This window comes from Camellia sinensis, chromosome 3 (genome assembly GCF_055761805.1).
Source record: "Camellia sinensis isolate YWXY chromosome 3, ASM5576180v1, whole genome shotgun sequence".
NCBI lineage: Eukaryota > Viridiplantae > Streptophyta > Magnoliopsida > Ericales > Theaceae > Camellia > Camellia sinensis.
In genome coordinates, this window is record NC_138963.1 from 22,977,778 (window position 1) to 22,996,489 (window position 18,712).

Genomic DNA, 18,712 nt, shown 5'->3' on the forward strand with positions numbered 1-18,712 from the left:
CACGAACAAAACGTTTTAACCCCAAACTAAAATAACCCAAAAAAAAATCAAAAATCAAAAATCAAAAACCAACTCAACATCCCAAACCTACCCTATGCCATCAACCATAATAACTGCTTTACGACGAAACTCCAACGAAATTTGTCCTACCGTACCAAATGGTAGGCCCCCGCGGCCACTCTATTTCCCAAATAAAATAAAATAAAATAAATAAAAACACCAACAACCACCACCGCCGGCGGCCTACCACCATATTTTCCGATCAACCCCGCCTCCCAATCGCCACCTTCCATGTAACTATACATACATATACATAAAATATACACACATAAATGAATTTATAGCAATTCTTCTTCTTCTTCTTCTTCTTCTTCTTCACAATCTCAACAATGGCTTCATTCAACGATGAAGGTATGTGCAATCTGTGATATATGATAATGACAATGTTTTGAATTCCAATAAATTTAATAACAATGTTTTAATTGTGAAGGACGCGAGAGGGACATCGAGATGGGACTGACCTCCGCCGCAAAACTCCCCTCCGAGCCACCAACGCCGTCGTCGAGGGCGGCACCGGCTCTAATTTTATCGAATTCCGGCAAAGCACTTAGGGTTTCGACTTCTGGAAAAGCGCTTAGGGTTTCGACTTCTGGAAAAGCACTGGTCCTTTCGAATTCGGGTAAGCGGATGGACCAGTCGGGTTCGGGTAAGCGAATGGATCAACCGAATTCGGCGAAGAAGAAGTATGTGAAGCAGGTGACCGGAAGGCACAACGATACGGAGCTCCACCTCGCGGCGCAGAGAGGTGACGTGGCGGCGGTGAAGCAGATCCTCGGTGAGATCGATGCGCAAATGGTGAAGACGCTGAGCGGGGCGGAGTTCGATTCGGAGGTGGCGGAGATTAGAGCGGCAATTGTGAATGAGGTGAATGAGTTGGGGGAGACGGCGTTGTTCACGGCGGCGGAGAAGGGGCATATCAATGTGGTGAGGGAGCTCCTGCCCTACACCACCAAGGAGGGGATTATGGCTAAGAATCGGGTCGGGTTTGATCCATTTCATGTTGCTGCAAGTCAAGGTCACCATGGTAATGGTTTTGAATTTTAGATTTCATTGGTCAATGCTCTTTAAGTTGTTTTCACTATATGCTAATTGATGCAAATGTATTACAGCAAATTTATTGATGTTTGTGTTTTGTCATTGAATTGGAGGGTAGCTTACATGGTAAATTTTCAAAAAAAATGATCTAGGGTATCAGAAATGAATGTTAAAAAAGATACAATAGGATGTAACAAAATGTATCCTTCTAATATAACCTAAAATGTATTGGCTTCATCATTGAATTTTGAAAAGCTTATCAGTTTGTTTTCTATGAAACATGGATATAGATACAGGATACGGATACGGACATAACGTCACGATAAAATTTTAAAATATAAAATACAGTTAAGGATATAGCTAGATATGTTGAAACATAAAATTTAGTATTATATTATACTTGAGCTTAAAGAATAGTGAAAAATACATGAGGTAAAAGAATAGCGAGAATCCATTCTATAACAATTAGATATTAATTTAAGAGCTAATAGTTAGTATCCTTCTTTTTTTTGGTAGATCTGTTAATTTCAAAAAATCTTAAAGTAAAGTACTATTTTAATATTATTATTTACTTCTTCAATAAGGAATAAGAAAATAGAAAACTATTCTTGTATTTATTCTAACAATTATCCCCTAATACTATGCAAAAATTATTACAATTTCAATTTCATAATAGTTTGTATACATGACTTTGAGTGTATGAAGAGTATTCAATACTTCTCAAAATGATAGGTTTAGGAATTATCAATACGTATCCTTAAGTATTTGAGGAGTGTCAGTATTTGACACGGGTATGATATGGATACACGACTCTTTTGGAAATATCCATACTTCATAGTTCATGTTCTATTTTTCAATTATTTAATTTATGCATGACAGATTGTTTATTTGTGAAACCACTCCAATATGGTTTAATGACTATATTTTTGCAGCCATTGTCCAGGTGCTATTAAACCATGACCCAATGCTAAGCAAAACACTTGGCCAATCGAATGCAACCCCTCTTATATCTGCAGCTACAAGAGGCCATTTAGCAGTGGTTAATGAGTTACTGGCAAAAGATTCCAGCTTGCTAGAGATATCGAAATCCAATGGAAAGAACGCTTTACATTTAGCTGCCAGGCAGGGGCACGTGCAGATCGTGAAAGCATTGCTTAATAAGGATCCACAATTAGCAAGGAGAACGGATAAGAAAGGACAGACCTCATTGCATATGGCTGTCAAAGGGGTTAGTTGTGAGGTTGTGAAGTTGCTTCTTCAGGCAGATGCAGCCATTGTGATGCTTCCGGACAAGTTTGGTAGCACGGCATTACACGTAGCCACCAGGAAAAAGAGATCAGAGGTATTGATTAACATTGACACCTCAATATCTACATAATGTATCTTTTTGATAATATATGGGCAAGGCTTAAAAATTTGTCTCAGTTGATTATATTCGAAGTCATATCCTCAGTTAGATTTAAGTCAACCATGTCCTTTCTGAAGTGAAAATGTAGAAATAGATCATCTTCATTGGAGCTAGATGGGGGATTTCACTGTACGTCTTCATGCATGATCATTATTAGGTTTCCTTGAAATGACAAATTCAAGATTGGATGGTTGCATTGGTTACAAATGATGATGCTATTCAATATGAAAAAATTTTACATTGAATGCTGTGGAAAAGTTTGATGGGGCCATTGCCATTCAAATTCAAGGGGGCAAGCCCTTATCAAACTGGAGAAGCAACTTTATGCACAAGAACTGAAAGAATATGCATGTTGCATGCTACTTAGAACCAAAAAAGAAATTAAAAGTTTGCATATAAAATAATGGCATGCTTATAGGCTAGTAAACAAACTTTCATGTGGACCAGAAAACATTTAAGAAAAAAAATACATGAACAAGTATCATGTGGAAAGGACTAAAGTATGCACAAAACATGATGGATATGTAAAGATTATAGGAATAAAAAAAAAAAAACACAAAAACCAAGAAAAGCTCTGTAAAATTAGAAGAGAACGTGCCAATTTATTAATGTTGTAATTGATTTGTTGCAGATAGTGAATGAGCTATTATCCCTCCGTGACACCAATGTGAATGCATTAACAAGAGACCACAAAACAGCTCTTGACATTGCAGAAGGGCTTCCTCTGTCTGAAGAATCCTCAGAAATAAAGGATTGCTTGGCTCGTTACGGTGCTGTCAAAGCAAACGAACTAAACCAGCCAAGGGATGAGCTCAGGAAAACTGTAACAGAAATCAAGAACGATGTCCACACCCAGCTTGAACAAGCCCGGAAAACCAACAAGAACATGAATGGAATTGCGAAGGAGCTCCGAAAGCTCCACAGGGCAGGAATCAATAATGCCACTAACTCGGTCACTGTGGTGGCAGTTCTTTTTGCCACAGTTGCATTTGCGGCTATTTTCACAGTTCCTGGAGGTGATGATGATGATGGGGTGGCCGTGATGGTGGGCAGTATATCTTTCAAGGTTTTCTTCATCTTTAATGCCATTGCACTCTTCACATCACTGGCTGTTGTCCTGGTGCAGATTACGGTTGTTAGGGGAGAGATAAAATCTGAGAGGAGGGTTGTGGAAGTGATCAATAAGTTGATGTGGTTGGCCTCTGTTTGCACTACCGTGGCATTTATTGCTTCATCTTACATTGTAGTTGGCCGGCATCATAAGTGGGCTGCAATTTTTGTTACAGTTGTAGGCGGAGTCATAATGGCTGGGGTCCTTGGTACTATGACTTATTATGTGGTGAAGTCTAAAAGGCATCGGAAGGTGAGGAAGAGAGAGAAGTATTCGCAGAGTGGAAACAGCTCGTGGCGTCATTCAGATTTATCTGATTCAGAAGTAAATCCGATTTATGCTCTTTGATGGAGGAATATCAGAAGAAAAGTAATGCAGTTTGTGTAAGAGATTCTGTGCTGTAATTACTGTATCCGCCAATGAGTTACATTGCAAATGGATGAATTTCTTGGGAGTAATTGCATTTTGGTGTGTTGAGGAAATATGGTGTGATAAGAAATGAGTTAGAGCAGAACTGTTAATCTCTTAACTATTAATGGGTACTATACATATTTCTGCAATCTTTGTAGATTTCACAGAGAGTGAGTTTCTCGTGCTGACTGAGAAAATGTCATGGTTTTTTTTATAAGCAGGTTCAGCTCCGAATGATCAATTGACTAATCCATCTGCAAATCTAGTTTGGGCTGAACCTAATTATGCAAACTTCGTAAAATGCTTTTGGTTAAAGTCTGATAAGCATTTGTTCTCACCCTATTAGTTTGCTAGCCGATTCTGCACAGCCCTAACAAACAATGCTCTTTCTCACCTTGGGCTCCTAATTGCACATTTTTTTACATTGTTCTTCAACCAATAGTGGTACCATATTTTGACAGTTACTCACAGTATGAAATTGATACTCGAAGCTTCTACAATATCTTCTGATTTTGTTATTTTGATCATCATTTGATGAGGTGAAGGTTCTTATATTATTATTATTTTTTTTTTTTTTCCCCCCCCCCCCAAAAAATGAAGGTCTCAATGGGATATTGCAGGGATCACAACAGAATGGTCACCTTGGCACATCAGAAACCTGCGTCTTCAGAGGATGACATATTTCTAATTGTTTAAAATTTGTATATTTTTTAAAATTAGTTCATGGCTGCAATAATTTGTTGTATTATGGCTTAAATTTTAACCTGATTCATTGCTATTTTATTTCAGATATGGGATTGACAGATCAGGAAGATCTATTGGCACAGAACGGAAGGTTGGTTAGCTTCTGTTATAATCCTAGCTTGTTGTAGTTGGTAAGCTCAATGCAATTTAAAGTTGTTTTAACTTTGTGTAAATTTGTTTATGCAAGTTCTTGAGAACTCTGTTGATTTGATGCTGAAGTTCATTCTGTTTTTATTTGCATTGCAGCTTCTTAAGAATACTCAACTAAGAATGAGGATGGATCTATACCCACAAAAATAGATAAATAAATACATATATATATATATATATATATATCAAAATGAAAAGAGTTTTCTGTTGGTTGTAAAATTGTATTTAGGTAATGGCACACATCAGTCTCCGCCACAGATTGAGCCGTACAATACCTGCATGAGTGTCTATATATGTATAAAATGTATGTATTCATTTATGTACATATATTCAGTTCCATATATGTATTCCCTAAGGTTGGGGAGGCATTGGAAACCTAGCTTTTTCTATTGTTTTGCCTTCTTAGAGAAATGACTGCATCACCCAACTTTGCCATGAAATTGCATGCTTTTTGCAGCAAGTTGGTTACTGTAGCTGTTGTTGTAATTGTCAAGCTTCTCAGACTACAGATTAACAACCACCTATGCCAGGTCGATGAAAATAGATATTTTTGTTAAAATCATACATTCAGTGATGATCGGCTATGAAGAATTTGTTTTTCCACATTGTGTAGATCAATTTCATTGCAAGGTTATTGTCTGGATTTTTTTGGTTGCCAATTTTTGTCTGGGATGAATGTTTTCTTTAATTTATTTTGCGTTCGTAATTATGTTATTTGGGTCTTGTGAATCAAAACATTCGGTATACCATCTGATATGAGTTCATACATTATTTGAACTGCTTGTGTTTATTCTCAGCCTGTAAACCTATCTTTGTCTTGGTGGTTGGGCTAATTTATGGGGGAGAAACTTCTATTTCAGATAACTAACAACATGGTTGTGGATGGTAACTTTTGGGCTTGTCTGGGATTGGTTTCAAAGGAAACTTAAGCATGCTATTTCTGTACATATCAACATTGCATATTCTATTTGACCTCTATTATTTCCATCTTTCATTGTCTGTTTGGTGCAGCTCAAATGAATTGCTTATATAGTTTATTTTAATTTTGGAGTCTGTTGCAACTTATGCTTATAACTTATTAGGTATAAAAAAGCTAATTATTGAGGAACTAGAGAAAGAGTGCTTTTGGCTTCTTAAAAGCAACACCAAACATGTCGTATTAAGTTGATTGGGATTATGAGAATAGTAAAATTGGATGATAGAATTATTAGTGTAGTGGTATTAAGTTGGAGATGTATAATAAATTGTATTGAGGGTCCGTTTGGGAAGAGCTTTTCCAGATTTTTTTGGCTATTTTAGCCATAAAAGACAAAATAGGCTATTTTAGCCACAAAAAACAAAACATCACATCAAATCCATAATCATTACACTCTTCTCTCACAAAAAAGTCAAAAAAGCCAAAAAATCAAAAAATCCTTCCCAAACCAAGCTTTTTAGCTCAAGCTAAAATAGTCAAAAAAGTCAAAAAGCCAAAAAGTCAACCCACTTCCCAAACGGAAGCTGACTTGTATACGAAGGCTGTGATATTAGTTAATTGTGATTAAACCTATCAATTTTTATTGTTTTTCTAAAGGGAATGTGAAATATTTAGCCATCTAACCTTGTAAGCTTGAATTGTGAATCTCACCTAGTGTGGTGTTTTGGGAAGTTGGTAAAATATTAGTTTTTTAATTTATTTATTTTTTTGCGATTTTTTGGCTTTTTTGTGTAAAAAAAAAGAGAGGTGATGTGACCCAAAAAAGTCAAAAAATAAAAAATTGGCTTTTTACATGCTGCCAAAAAGAATGCTAATTTCAGCTTTTGGTGATTTAAAATCTCGTGAGATTGTTAGTTTTATGTAATTTTATTACAATTAAATATGATTTTGATCGAGTCACATATTAGCTATTCAATAACTTTTTTTCTTTTTTTTTTTTAGTTTAGAGTCACTTAAAAGTTAAAAAAAAAATTAAAATTAAAATTAAAATTAGTGTAGAAAAAAAGCATTGGCCAAACAATATATCCATATATTTTCAATAGGACCGATAATAGTAGTCTAGTAGAGAATAATCCAAAGGACATCATTCAGTTTCTTTTTTTTAAAAAAAATAATAATAAATAACTTATTTATAATATTTTGAGATTTTATTATTTTATTGGGAAAATTACATATACACCCCTCGAGGTTTGGCTAAATTACAGATGCCCCCCTGAGGTTTGAGAAATTACGAATTCCCCCCTGAATGCTATATTTGCATAAGAAATTAGGGGGTAATTTGTTATGAAATATAAACCTCAGGGGGCAAATTGTTATAAAAATACAAACCTCAGGGGGTGGGATGTAATTTCCGAAACCTCAGGGGGATATTTGTAATTCAGCCAAACCTCGAGGGGTGTATATGTAATTTGCCCTATTTTATTTGAGAAATAATGGCTTCCCAATGATTTTTTTTAAATTTTTTTTACTACCTTTCTACTTAATTTTTAAAGTTGGCTTTCATGTTTTACAAAATTAAAATTATGAAAAATTTACCCATAAGTCCTAGTTTCTGAAAAGTTGAACCATTTAGTCCTAAAAGTTTTCTTATACTCCATTTAGTCCTATTCACACATCAATCTAATGTTTGAACCATTAATATGATGTTCGAAATCTAATTTTCAAAACATTAATCTGATGTTTGAAACATTGTAATGGAACCTTTCAGTCTATAAGAAAACTTTTAAGACTAAATAGTATATAAATTATTAATTTAAAATTTATTGGTGTATCCCCTAAAATTATACCCCTGAAAACAAGAAAACAAAAAAAAAGTTGTCTTTTAAGTTCTGGGCTTTCCGGAAAGCAACAAAATCTGTGGTCCTTTGAGGCGGCTTGACTAGAGTTTGGTTAAGTTAACTAGCACTTTGGTCTAGCAATATTTCACATATTTTTTTTTTTTTTTATAACTCGCTATCCGATTCAATAAATTAAGAAATCGATTAATCCATTAAGATAGATTGATCTTAAAAAATTATTTTAAGAAATTTCAAATTTGAGACATGAAAGAAGTATACGGCAAACTCCAAGCCTTCACCTCTATTTCACACCATTTACTGTGTGATATTTATTTAATTGTCTACTAAAAACTAACATAAAAATAAAAAATTCTATTATTTTAAATGATTCAATACAAATTGGAGCACCTAAAAACATCATATAATTTTCCCTCTATCAAGAATCCAATCATATCGCACACTTTCGGTGGGAGCTCCAAAAACTCCACCAATCAATCAATGCTACTATTGTTATTACCATCATTTTTACAACAATGCATAGAATGGATAGTAGAATAATTGCAAAAAATGTAATATAAAAAAGAAAAAAAAAGTAGAGATTTGAGAGGGTAATTTTTGGTGAAAATTGGGCCGAGCTATAAGATAAATTTTGTGGCCCAAAGTACAGAGGACTGTGTAAAAGAGGCTGTAATGTTACTTCGGCCCAATAGGGACAAAGTTACTCCGGTCGAAAGAAGAAGAAGTTGCTTCGGCTTAGGAGTTGTAAAGTACTTCGGTCCGGAAACAGTTTGGAGTTATACCGGTCCAAAATCGTGGGTTCGGTCTGAACGTACTATGGGTTGAACATGAGAGAACCGAGGTAAGGAAGAATGAAGGGAGAACCGAACCAATGATAGTCCGGCTTAATCTATGGCATGGCATATCCAAGTTTATCTCGGTTGTATGGAAGTTCGGCCATGATGAAAACCATTCCACTTGGTTTAAGCAGTGGGGGAGTGTAAAAGGATAAGCATTATCCTTTAGGAGTATGAATCCTAGGAGGACTCTGCATGGAGAAATAAAAGTCCTACTAGGATTGGGCCACTCGAAACCTATAAAAACTCACAAGCATTACCTTGGAAGGGGGTAACTGCACACAACTTACAATTTTGCTTCTTGAATACATTGAGCTTTGTCTATTTGTCAAGTTTTCTGACTTAGGCATCGGAGAGGTTTCCGGCACACACCCGCCGGCTAGCTCACGTTTGTGTTTTCAGGTGACAAAGCGACGTCGTACGGAGGAGCGAGGACATAGTCAACAGGATTATACGAATTGGCGCCGTCTGTGGGAAAAACAGACAGAACGAAACCTCTTGACTAAGCTTCTCCTTTTCTCATTCAATGGCACACATTGAAGACTTGCCGCAGTCCGCCGTCGACGGACTAACTCCAGAAGGGGGCGCAAGGCGTGAAGGATTACCTTCTGTCCCTCCCATGGCGGACTTGGAGCCCCAAAGACATACCTCCAGGAGGGATGCTAGAGGGAGACGGACTCACAGCCCCCGTCAATCCCATTCTCAAAGTCCCGACAGACAAAGACGGAGGATTGACCCTCAAACTCTGGAAGATCGCGTGAAAGAGCAAGATGAATTGATAAAGAAGATGGCGGCGGACATGGAGGCCTTGAAACGCCAGATGAAGAAAAAAGAAGTGGCGACAGGAGAGGGGTGCAAAAACAAGACGCCCCCTCGCCACTCAGAAAATCGTAGTAGGAATACTACACCCTCGCAAGGAGAGAGCAGAAGCCTCAGGACAGGCGACACTCAATCCTGGTCTTCCAAAACTCGTCATTCCAGGTCTGAGAGGACGAGATCTGAGAGATCATACACTAAAGGGAGCACGTATTGGCCCTCGCACTCGCACCAAACCAGATCTAGACAGACAGAATTACCCAGATCATCCGACTTATGAACCGTGCTCGAAGAGAAAGCACGATGCAAGGAGGATGCCAGGGCAAGGGATCTACACAGAGTTTCTGCCTTACAGCGGTTGGCTCCTCGGACGCATGGAAGCGTCGAGGTTAGAATGCCAATACCGCGCCCAGCCTACGAACCAACGGACAAAGCATTGGCAAGACTACAAACTTCGCCGTTTGTCCCAGCGATTGAAAACGCGCCCTTACCATCAGGCTTCCTCCAACCAAAATTCACTACATATAAAGGAAAGACGGATCCGTATTTACACTTGAGCCACTTTCGCCAAGTCATGGCTGTGTATAGGCGAAACAAGGCTTTAATGTGCATACTCTTCCCATCAAGCCTTGGCGACCTAGGCTTGACTTGGTTCGAAAAACTCCCTGAAGGCAGCATAGCCTCCTGGGCTCAATTGGCAGAAGCGTTTGTAACAAGGTTCCGAACAAACACTAAAACACCGGTGGAGATCGACCAGCTACTCTCCATCGACGTGGGGGATAAAGAGACCCTTAGATCCTACAACAGTCGCTACTGGGAGACATTTAACCAGATTGGAGACTGCCCCACCAATCTCGCCATTGCACAGTATAAAAGAGGCCTTTCAGTCGGAAACAGACTAAGGGACTCGATCACCATGATGCCACCCCTCACTATGGAAGCCCTGATGGAAAGAGTGCATCAGCACATCAGGGTAGAAGAGGATGGCGCTCGAGCCAAAGCAAAATCTAGTGCGACCACAGTACCAGAAAAGAGGACCTCAGCAAAGGTCAACACAGTAGATCGTCAGAACAGAAACGGACGTGGCAAACGAGATAATGGAGAGGACCCAGACAAAAGATGGTTGAGAATCCGCACCGCCATAACCACGGTGTTCAAAAAACCAATATATCGGATCCTGAGCGAAATAAGAGATGAGCCTTTTGTCAAGTGGCCAGCCAAGCTAGGGGAAGCTCAGAAAGACTACGATGACAAATCACGATGCACCTTCCACAAAGAAAAGGGGCACTGAACTGAGAATTGCACGCCGTTAAGACAGGATTTGGAAGAATTGGTAGCAGCAGGTTACTTGGACAAATACATTGAAGGAGGGACACAGCCAGCCCCCCAGGATCACAATAACCCCAACGGAATGCCAATTGACGCCCCACCTCAAGGCATTATCAATGTAATACATGGAGTCTTTGAACCTGAGCATGTATGCGAGCTCAGGGGATCAATCAAAAAGGCTGAGCACTTTAGAGAAGTACTAAGTGCCCAACCCGCAATCAAGAAGGGAAAGACAAAGGCAACAAATGTTATGTCCTTTTCGGATAAGGACTTGGATCGAATATATTGTCCTCACAATGATGCTCTGGTCGTCACTCTCCGAGTCAAGGATTTTGATGTCAAGCGGATTCTGATTGACCAGGGTAGTTCATGTGAGATCATGTACTACGACACATTTAAACAACTGAAGCTGCAAGATAAAGACTTGGCGCCTGTCGTGTCTCCCCTAATTGGATTCAACTCCATGCCAGAATGGCCCGTCGGCAAGATAATTCTTCCAGTCAGAGCAGGAAGCGTGACAAAACAAGTGGAGTTCTGGGTGTTGAAGGTCCCCTCCACTTACAACATCATCCTGGGCAGAACATGGCTGCATGACATGCAATCGGTGGCGTCATCTTACCACCAAGTAATGAGGTTCCCCAACGACACCGGTATAATTGAAGAAGTCTATGGAGACCAGATCATGTCAAAGCAATGTTTCGCCACGGTGAATGGCAGCCGCGCTGCCAAAGGATACGTTCATTCGGTGGAAGAACCGGAAAGTAATGAACTATTCGCGGACGTCGGCAAAGAGGCTGATCAGAAAGCGGTGGAGGACTTGGTGGAGGTAAAAATAGATGAGAAGAACCCGGATAAGTTCTTCTTGCTTGGTTCATCATTGTCCAGCACTGAAAGATTAGAGGTCTTGGAATTCTTGACCTCTAACATCGAAGTGCTTGCCTGGACACCCTACGACATGCCAGGCATTGATCCAAACTTCATCAGTCACCAACTCAATGTCCACCCATCCGCCAGACCAGTCATTCAACGCACACGCAGATCGGTACTCCACCACGCCGAAATAGTGGCCGAAGAGGTAGGCAACCTGCTGGAGGCAGGAGCAATTAGAGAGGTGCACTACCCAAAATGGATCTCCAACACGGTCGTAGTGCCAAAGAAGAATGGCAAATGGCGCGTCTGCGTCGACTACAAAACAGTCAACAAGGCGTGCCCAAAAGATAGCTTTCCTCTTCCACGGATAGATCAACTGGTAGACCTAACAGCGGGGCACAACCGACTTAGCTTTCTAGATGCATACAGAGGCTACCACCAAATCGCCATGCATGAACCAGACCAGGAGGTCACATCCTTTACAACTCCAAGAGGACTATACTGTTACAAGGTCATGCCCTTTGGCCTGAAGAACGCAGGGGCAACATTCCAACGAATGGTCACCAAGATGTTTGAACCATTGTTAGGAAGAACGATTGAGGCTTACATCGACAACATGGTGGTCAAAAGCAAGGATGAGAATGACCATCTCAAGGACTTGGGAGAAATGTTTGAAGTCTTAAAGAAGCACAAGTTGCGCCTCAATGCGTCCAAGTGCGCCTTCGGTGTGGGATCTGGCAAATTCTTGGGCTTCCTGGTGACCAACCGAGGTATAGAAGTAGACCCCTCTCAGATCAAAGCAATCCAGGAGTTGGAGAGACCAAACTCAGTCAAAGAAGTGCAGCATCTCACCGGCATAGTGGCTGCACTCAACTGGTTCATAAGCAGGTCATCAGACAGACTACGACCATTCTTCCAAGCTTTAAAGGCCAAGTTTGAGTGGGATGAAGAATGCGACCAAGCTCTGGAAAGCTTGAAGGAGTACATGTCTTCCCCACCACTACTTGTTACTCCAGTACCTGGTGAAGAACTCTTTTTGTACCTAGCAGTCTCTCAGCACGCAGTAAGCGCAGTGTTGGTTCGTGTAGAAGGAATACAACACTTGCCCATTTTTTATGTCAGCAAGACGTTGTTGGGAGCCGAAACAAGGTACTTGCCCTTGGAAAAATTAGCATTAGCCTTAATGATGTCCTCCAAGAAATTGGCGCACTACTTTCATGCCCACACCATAGTCGTCCTCACAGCCTTTCCACTAAAAGCCCTGTTTGAAAGGGCGAACTTTAGTGGGCGAATTTTGAAGTGGGCAGTAGAGTTGGGACAATTCAACATCAAGTTCCAACCCAAGACCGCAGTAAAATCCCAATCTTTGGCAGACTTCGTCGCAGAGTTTACTCCTGGAAGTCACCATATCTGCCCAGTCGACCTAACTGACACAACCGAACTAGGGACGAAAGTTGACGCCGGAATAGCGCAACCCCTAGTAGAAGGTAGTCAATCAAGCACCAAGGCAGACCATACTAAGGACAACAAGGAAGAGACAAACAAAGATTCACCAACAGTACAATCAGATGACGAAGGGCAGACAACAAACATGGACCTTGAAGAAAACACCATCCTTGACCCCACGACATCATCTGACCCCTCCACTTGCTAGAAGTTATTCGTTGGAGAGATGTGGAAGCTCTTTGTGGATGGAGCATCCAACCGGCATGGTGCAGGACTTGGCATAGTCCTCATCTCTCCAGACGGCCTGGTTGTAGAGCAAGCAATCAACCTTGGCTTCCCAGCATCCAACAATGAGGCGGAGTATGAGGCGCTTCTCGCAGGGCTCAAATCAGCACATTACATGAAGGCCACCGAACTAATGGTCTACAGCGACTCACAGCTGGTGGTAAATCAAATTTCTGGCGACTACGAAGCAAAGGATGACAGAATGGCCAAGTACCAAGAACTGGTTAGAACAGAGATCAAGAAATTTGATGTAGTAAGGATAGAACAAATCAGCAGGGAGGAAAACAGCAGAGCAGACGAACTAGCAGGCTTCGCCTCAATGGCAGACACATCCATCCCTCATCCATTGCTCATCGACTACTTACCAAGACCAAGCATAGAAGACCCCGAAGCAGAAGAGGTATGTTGCACAGAATTAGGCCCCTCTTGGATGGATCCCATCATCCTATTCCTAAAAGACGGCATTCTACCAGAAGAGAAAAAAGAAGCCAACAAAGTAAGAGTAAAGTCACAGCGATTTTGGCTATCTCCATCATTGGCATTATACAAGAAGTCATTCTCAGGACCTTACCTAAAATGCGTTCATTCCAGCAAAGTGGAAGCATTCTTATTCGAAATACACGAAGGGGTGTGTGGAAGTCATCAAGGGGGAAGATCGCTAGCTTACAGGGTCATTTCGCAAGGATATTGGTGGCCATATATGCAAGCAGACTCAGAAAAATATGTGAAGAAGTGCGAGAAATGCCAAAAATTCGCACATCAAATACATCAACCAGTAAGAGAACTCCTACCATTAACTAGCCCATGGCCTTTCGCAATGTGGGGCTTGGACATAGTAGGACCACTTCCAACAGCTCCTGGCAACAGGAAGTTCTTTCTTGCAGCAACAGACTACTTCACAAAGTGGGTGGAAGCAGAAACATTGGCATCAATCAAAGAAAAAGATGTAAAGAAGTTTGTTTAGCAGAACATCATCACTCGGTTTGGCATTCCAAAAGCCCTAATTTCAAACAATGGCACTCAGTTCGACGGCAGAATCTTCAGAAGCTTTTGTGAAGAGTACAAGATAGAATTCTACAATTCTACACCGGCATATCCACAAGCGAATGGGCAAGCAGAAGCATCAAATAAAGTCGTCTTGGATGGACTAAAGAAAAGGCTAGAAAAAGCAAAAGGCAAGTGGGCAGAAGAACTTCCTCATGTTTTATGGGCGTACCGCACCACACCTCGGCGATCAACAGGAGAAACACCATTCTCCCTAGCCTATGGAATGGAAGCAGTAATCCCACTAGAAGTTGGCCTCTCCACAATTCGAAACGAAAATTTTGATCCAGACTTAAATGGAGAAGCCATAGCTTTAGAACTCGACCTTGCAGAAGAAAGAAGAGAATGAGCACTGATTCACATCGCCTCATACCAACGAGAGTTAATCAGAAAATACAATAAGAAGGTGCCTCCAAGACAATTCAAGATTGGGGATTGGGTACTGCGCAAAGTAATGGGAAACACCTCGATCCCAGGCGATGGCAAGTTAGGCCCAAATTGGGAAGGTCCTTACAAGGTGGTGGGGTTAGCAGGCAAAGGGGCATACCACCTGGAAGACAAGGATGGCAAAGCAATCCCTAGGCCATGGAACACGGCCAATCTCAAGTTGTTTTACTTTTAGCTTTTCTTTTTCAAACATATGTAATTTTCTCTTTCTTCAATAAAAACAAGCAATTCTTTTCAACGCAAGTTATTCTTTGTAAAAGTTAGCTTTAATAAAGGTTAGGTACATTGCAAGCATTTTACTCAAAGTTAGCTAGAAAAACTAACTTAGAGGTTGGCCGGATTAAGCCAACACCTTCCTAAGCCCAGGATAAGGATCCAGGCTGCAGGACGTTTGGTCGGAATAACCAAACATTATTCTAAGTTAGCTGAAAAAACTAACTTAGAGGTTGGCTGGAATAAACCAACACTTGTTACTCTTCAGCCGAAGTAAGGGTATGGCTGAAGAGTGGTTGGCTGGATTAAACCAACACTTGTTACTCTTCAGCCGAAGTAAGGGTATGGCTAAAGAGTGGTTGGCTAAATTAAACCAACTCTTGTTACTCCTCAGCCGAAGTAAGGGTACGGCTGAAGAGTGGTTGGCTGGAATAAACCAACTCTTGTTACTCTTCAGCCGAAGTAAGGGTACGGCTGAAGAGTGGTTGGCTGGAATAAACCAACTCTTAGGGTATGGCTAAAGAGTGGTTGGCTGGATTAAACCAACTCTTGTTACTCTTCAGCCGAAGTAAGGGAATGGCTGAAGAGTGGTTGGTTGGAATAAACCAACTCTTATTACTCTTCAGCCGAAGTAAGGGAATGGCTGAAGAGTAGTTGGCTAAAATAAACCAACTCTTGTTTCTCCTCAGCCGAAGTAAGGGTATGGCTGAAGAAGTGGCTGGATAAACCAACTCTGTACTCCTCAGCCGAAGTGATTATATCGGCTAAGGAGTGGTTGGCTAGTAAGCGTAGTTTAACCAGCTAAAACCGAAGTAGCAGTTAGAGTTATAGAAGACAGTACAAAGTACAAACATACATATCAAAACCGGAATAAGAGTTCAAGCACAAATTTCATTCACTGAAAAACCATTACAGAGGGGCATAGCCCGGTTACAAGAACAAAGAATAACGAAAGAAAAAAGTACATAATCAAGAGAAAAGTTCTTCAATTTCGGCATCAAAAGCTACATCAGCATCTGCATGAAGACCGGCTTCAGAAGGGAGCTCACTCACGGTTGGGAGAGTCACTTCGGCTGGAACCATGGTTTCACTAGGAAGATCAACAGTTAGGTCTTCCACAGTGGGCTCCGACCGAACTGATGGTTCCGCACTGACAACCGGAATATCTTCAGAAGCAGAGGAGTCGTCAGAATCTGAGTCTTCTAAAAACTGCTGTTGCAGGGCATCAGCATACTCCCCAAGGGAGCTCGGTATAAAATAGGCTGGAGGGTTGAAAACCTCGGTCTGTGGATCGTGACCGAGCTTCTCAACAGCCGCCCTCCAGCCGCACTTGAAGAACAGTTCCTTGGCAGCGTCGCACTATTTGACATAAGCGTCTTCTGCCTTCTTGTAACCCCGCTTGTAACCCTGCTTTTCAGCTCCCTCCGCGCTCTTTTTCAGTTGAGTTATTTCGGTGTCTTTTCTCTTTTCAAGCTTTACCAACTCGCGTAGATACTTGGCTTTTATAGCAATGGCAGCTTTCTGCTTCTCCGCCTCAGCCGAACTAACCAGATCGGCAAGTCGGCCGTTCTCTGCTTGTAGCTCGGCCATTTTCCTTTCGGCTTCTTCTAGCTCGGCCACCTTTGCTTCGGCTTCCGCCATTGCTTGCCTTGTGGTTTTTCTAAGCTCTTGGACTTTCTTGTAAGTAATGTTGTTCTTCTGTAAGGCCTGTCAAAACGAAGACTTCTCTTGAGCCGAAGTAAAAGTTGGAAAATTTAGACAGAAAAAACGGACAGAGCTACTTACCAAAATCATGGACTTCGATGTAGACCGAATTGACTTCATTTCGGTGTTTAATTGCTTTAGGTGGTGCTCCATGTCCTTGGGGAGGCACACACTTTTGGCCAGGTTAAAGGCCAATTGATGATCTTTTTGAGCAACAACCGAATCAGAATCTTTGATATCTCGGTCGTTGAAGGTTAACTTCGGAGCCCATTTGGAAGATTCTGCTCGGTCAGTTTGCTCCGGTTGGGTAGGTTGAGGACTTTTGGGGATGGATTCAACCTCATCGACAAGTTGCTATTCGGCCGATGTAGATCGGGCGCGTTTAGAAGGGCGAGATGAAGAAGGTTGCTAGGAAGGAAGGGCCACAACGGCAGGCTGTGTTTGTATGGATGGCTGCACTTCGGCCCTAGTTGTTGCATTCAGAAGGGCCCTAACTCTGCTTTTCTTTGCCATCTCTTCTTCAGCAGTTAATGGGACAAGTCGTATTTCGGGCAAGGTTGGGTCCGGTTCTGGTGCTTCCTCAAGAAGGAAATCGGTCACTCGGGCCTTTCGACGACCGCTATATCTGTAGGTCGGTTCAAAGTTTAGAAGCTTGGCCCAACTTCTTTCTTTAATCCGTAGTGCAGCTCGGAGTGTGTTCAGATTTGGGTAACTATAATAGGAAGCAAGATGGGCTAAGTCTGCAAAAAATATACAACTGTTAGATCGGTCATGACGCCAGAAACCGAAGTAAAGAAAAACATACATAAAACCGAAGTAAACTCTACCAGGTTTTCCTTTCTTCCAGTTAATACTTCGGCCTGGGATTTGGGCTTGCTGATCTTCAAAATTGCCCGATACCCAGAAAAAGTCGTCATCATTAACGTTCTTATCCGGCGTGTCTTGTATTATCTTTTCTCTACGGCGGCGTATCCTAAGGTAATAAACCCAGCCATCTTCTTTGGAACCTATGGAGTACTGGTGGAAGATTTCGACTAAACCGAGGTTCAGGCCTGCTTGGCGGTTTAGCTCGGCTATACCCATTATTATCCGGTATGTATTGGTGGATAGCTGGGTTGGGCATAGTCTGGTTTGCCTAAGAAATTCACAAATTAAAGGCTGGACTGGGAACCTTAGTCCGGTCTCTATTATTGAAAGCAGGGTAAAGGGTACAAAGCCTGCCTCACCCCAGGGTATGATATCCTTCTTGGCAAGGGTAAGGTGTACATCGTCTGGAATACCATAATCCTTTCGGAATTCGGCCATGCCACCAGGGGTCTCTACCAAATATCTATACTTACCCATCTGGTGTATAATTTACGAATAAATTATATCGGTGCAAAAATCGTGCTCAGTAGCTCGGTTGAGCGCGCACAGGAGTGCCTGGGTAACCTAAGTCTGCAAAGTAGAAAACAAAGGGGTTAAGCACTGATCATTAGACCGTGCTACAAATTAAAAGCAAGATACAAGAGCCCTACTTCGGCCTTGCGAGCTGGTTCTACCTCGGTTCATCAAAAGGATTGATAGCTCGGTTTGAGCAGTTCATCGTCTAGGGGCAGCTTTCTGAGTTCGGTCTAAAAAACTAAGAAAGCTGAGTTAGCCCCAAAGGCCTAAATCGGTTGATGTATGAATAAAGTTACTTCGGTTGAGCCTCTAGGGGCAGCTTTCTGAGTTCGGTTTAGAAACTAAGAAAGCTGGCTTAGCCCCAAAAACTTAGTTCGGTTGAAACCAAGGTTCCTAGTTTAATATGTTCAAACCTCGGTGATCTTATTTTGGCTAAGGTGAATCCGGAGTTGGTAACCCACTGAAACTACTGATTCTTCCAAGTTTTAGTTCGGTTATTTGCTAAAGTGATCTACCTATATAAGACGAACAGTATCCTAGTTCGGTTGCTACATGATTTTGGATCTAAGACTAGTTTTCTACGAAATAAATCCACACACATGTGTTCTACAGTTGAAGTTCTTCTTATAGAAAAACAGCAGCAGCAAA

General features: G+C 41.3%; 1 protein-coding gene across 3 annotated transcripts; it reads left to right on the forward strand.

The window, feature by feature from the left end:
- Positions 1-271: 271 nt before the first annotated feature.
- Positions 272-5,522, forward strand: LOC114297494 (ankyrin repeat-containing protein ITN1). Of its 3 annotated transcripts, XR_003641520.2 has the most exons (6): positions 272-411; positions 491-1,084; positions 2,028-2,437; positions 3,135-3,997; positions 4,815-4,900; positions 5,016-5,522. XR_003641520.2 is itself a non-coding variant. In XM_082919288.1 (5 exons), the coding sequence occupies exons 1-4, from the start codon at positions 390-392 to the stop codon at positions 3,960-3,962; spliced, it is 1,854 nt and encodes a 617-aa protein (XP_082775414.1). In that variant the 5' UTR covers positions 272-389; the 3' UTR covers positions 3,963-3,997; positions 4,815-5,522. The 3 variants fall into 3 exon arrangements, 2 of the variants coding, with proteins under 2 accessions (XP_082775414.1, XP_028097732.1); XM_082919288.1 differs by having other exon boundaries at positions 4,815-5,522; XM_028241931.2 differs by lacking the exons at positions 4,815-4,900; positions 5,016-5,522 and having other exon boundaries at positions 3,135-4,174.
- Positions 5,523-18,712: the final 13,190 nt, after the last annotated feature.

Excerpts from the sequence above, each read along its gene's own strand:
- LOC114297494 (XM_082919288.1), top strand. The coding sequence starts at position 390 with ATGGCTTCATTCAACGATGAAG. Across the intron at positions 412-490 it reads GGCTTCATTCAACGATGAAG|GACGCGAGAGGGACATCGAG; the intron begins GTATGTGCAATC and ends TTAATTGTGAAG. Across the intron at positions 2,438-3,134 it reads CCAGGAAAAAGAGATCAGAG|ATAGTGAATGAGCTATTATC; the intron begins GTATTGATTAAC and ends GATTTGTTGCAG.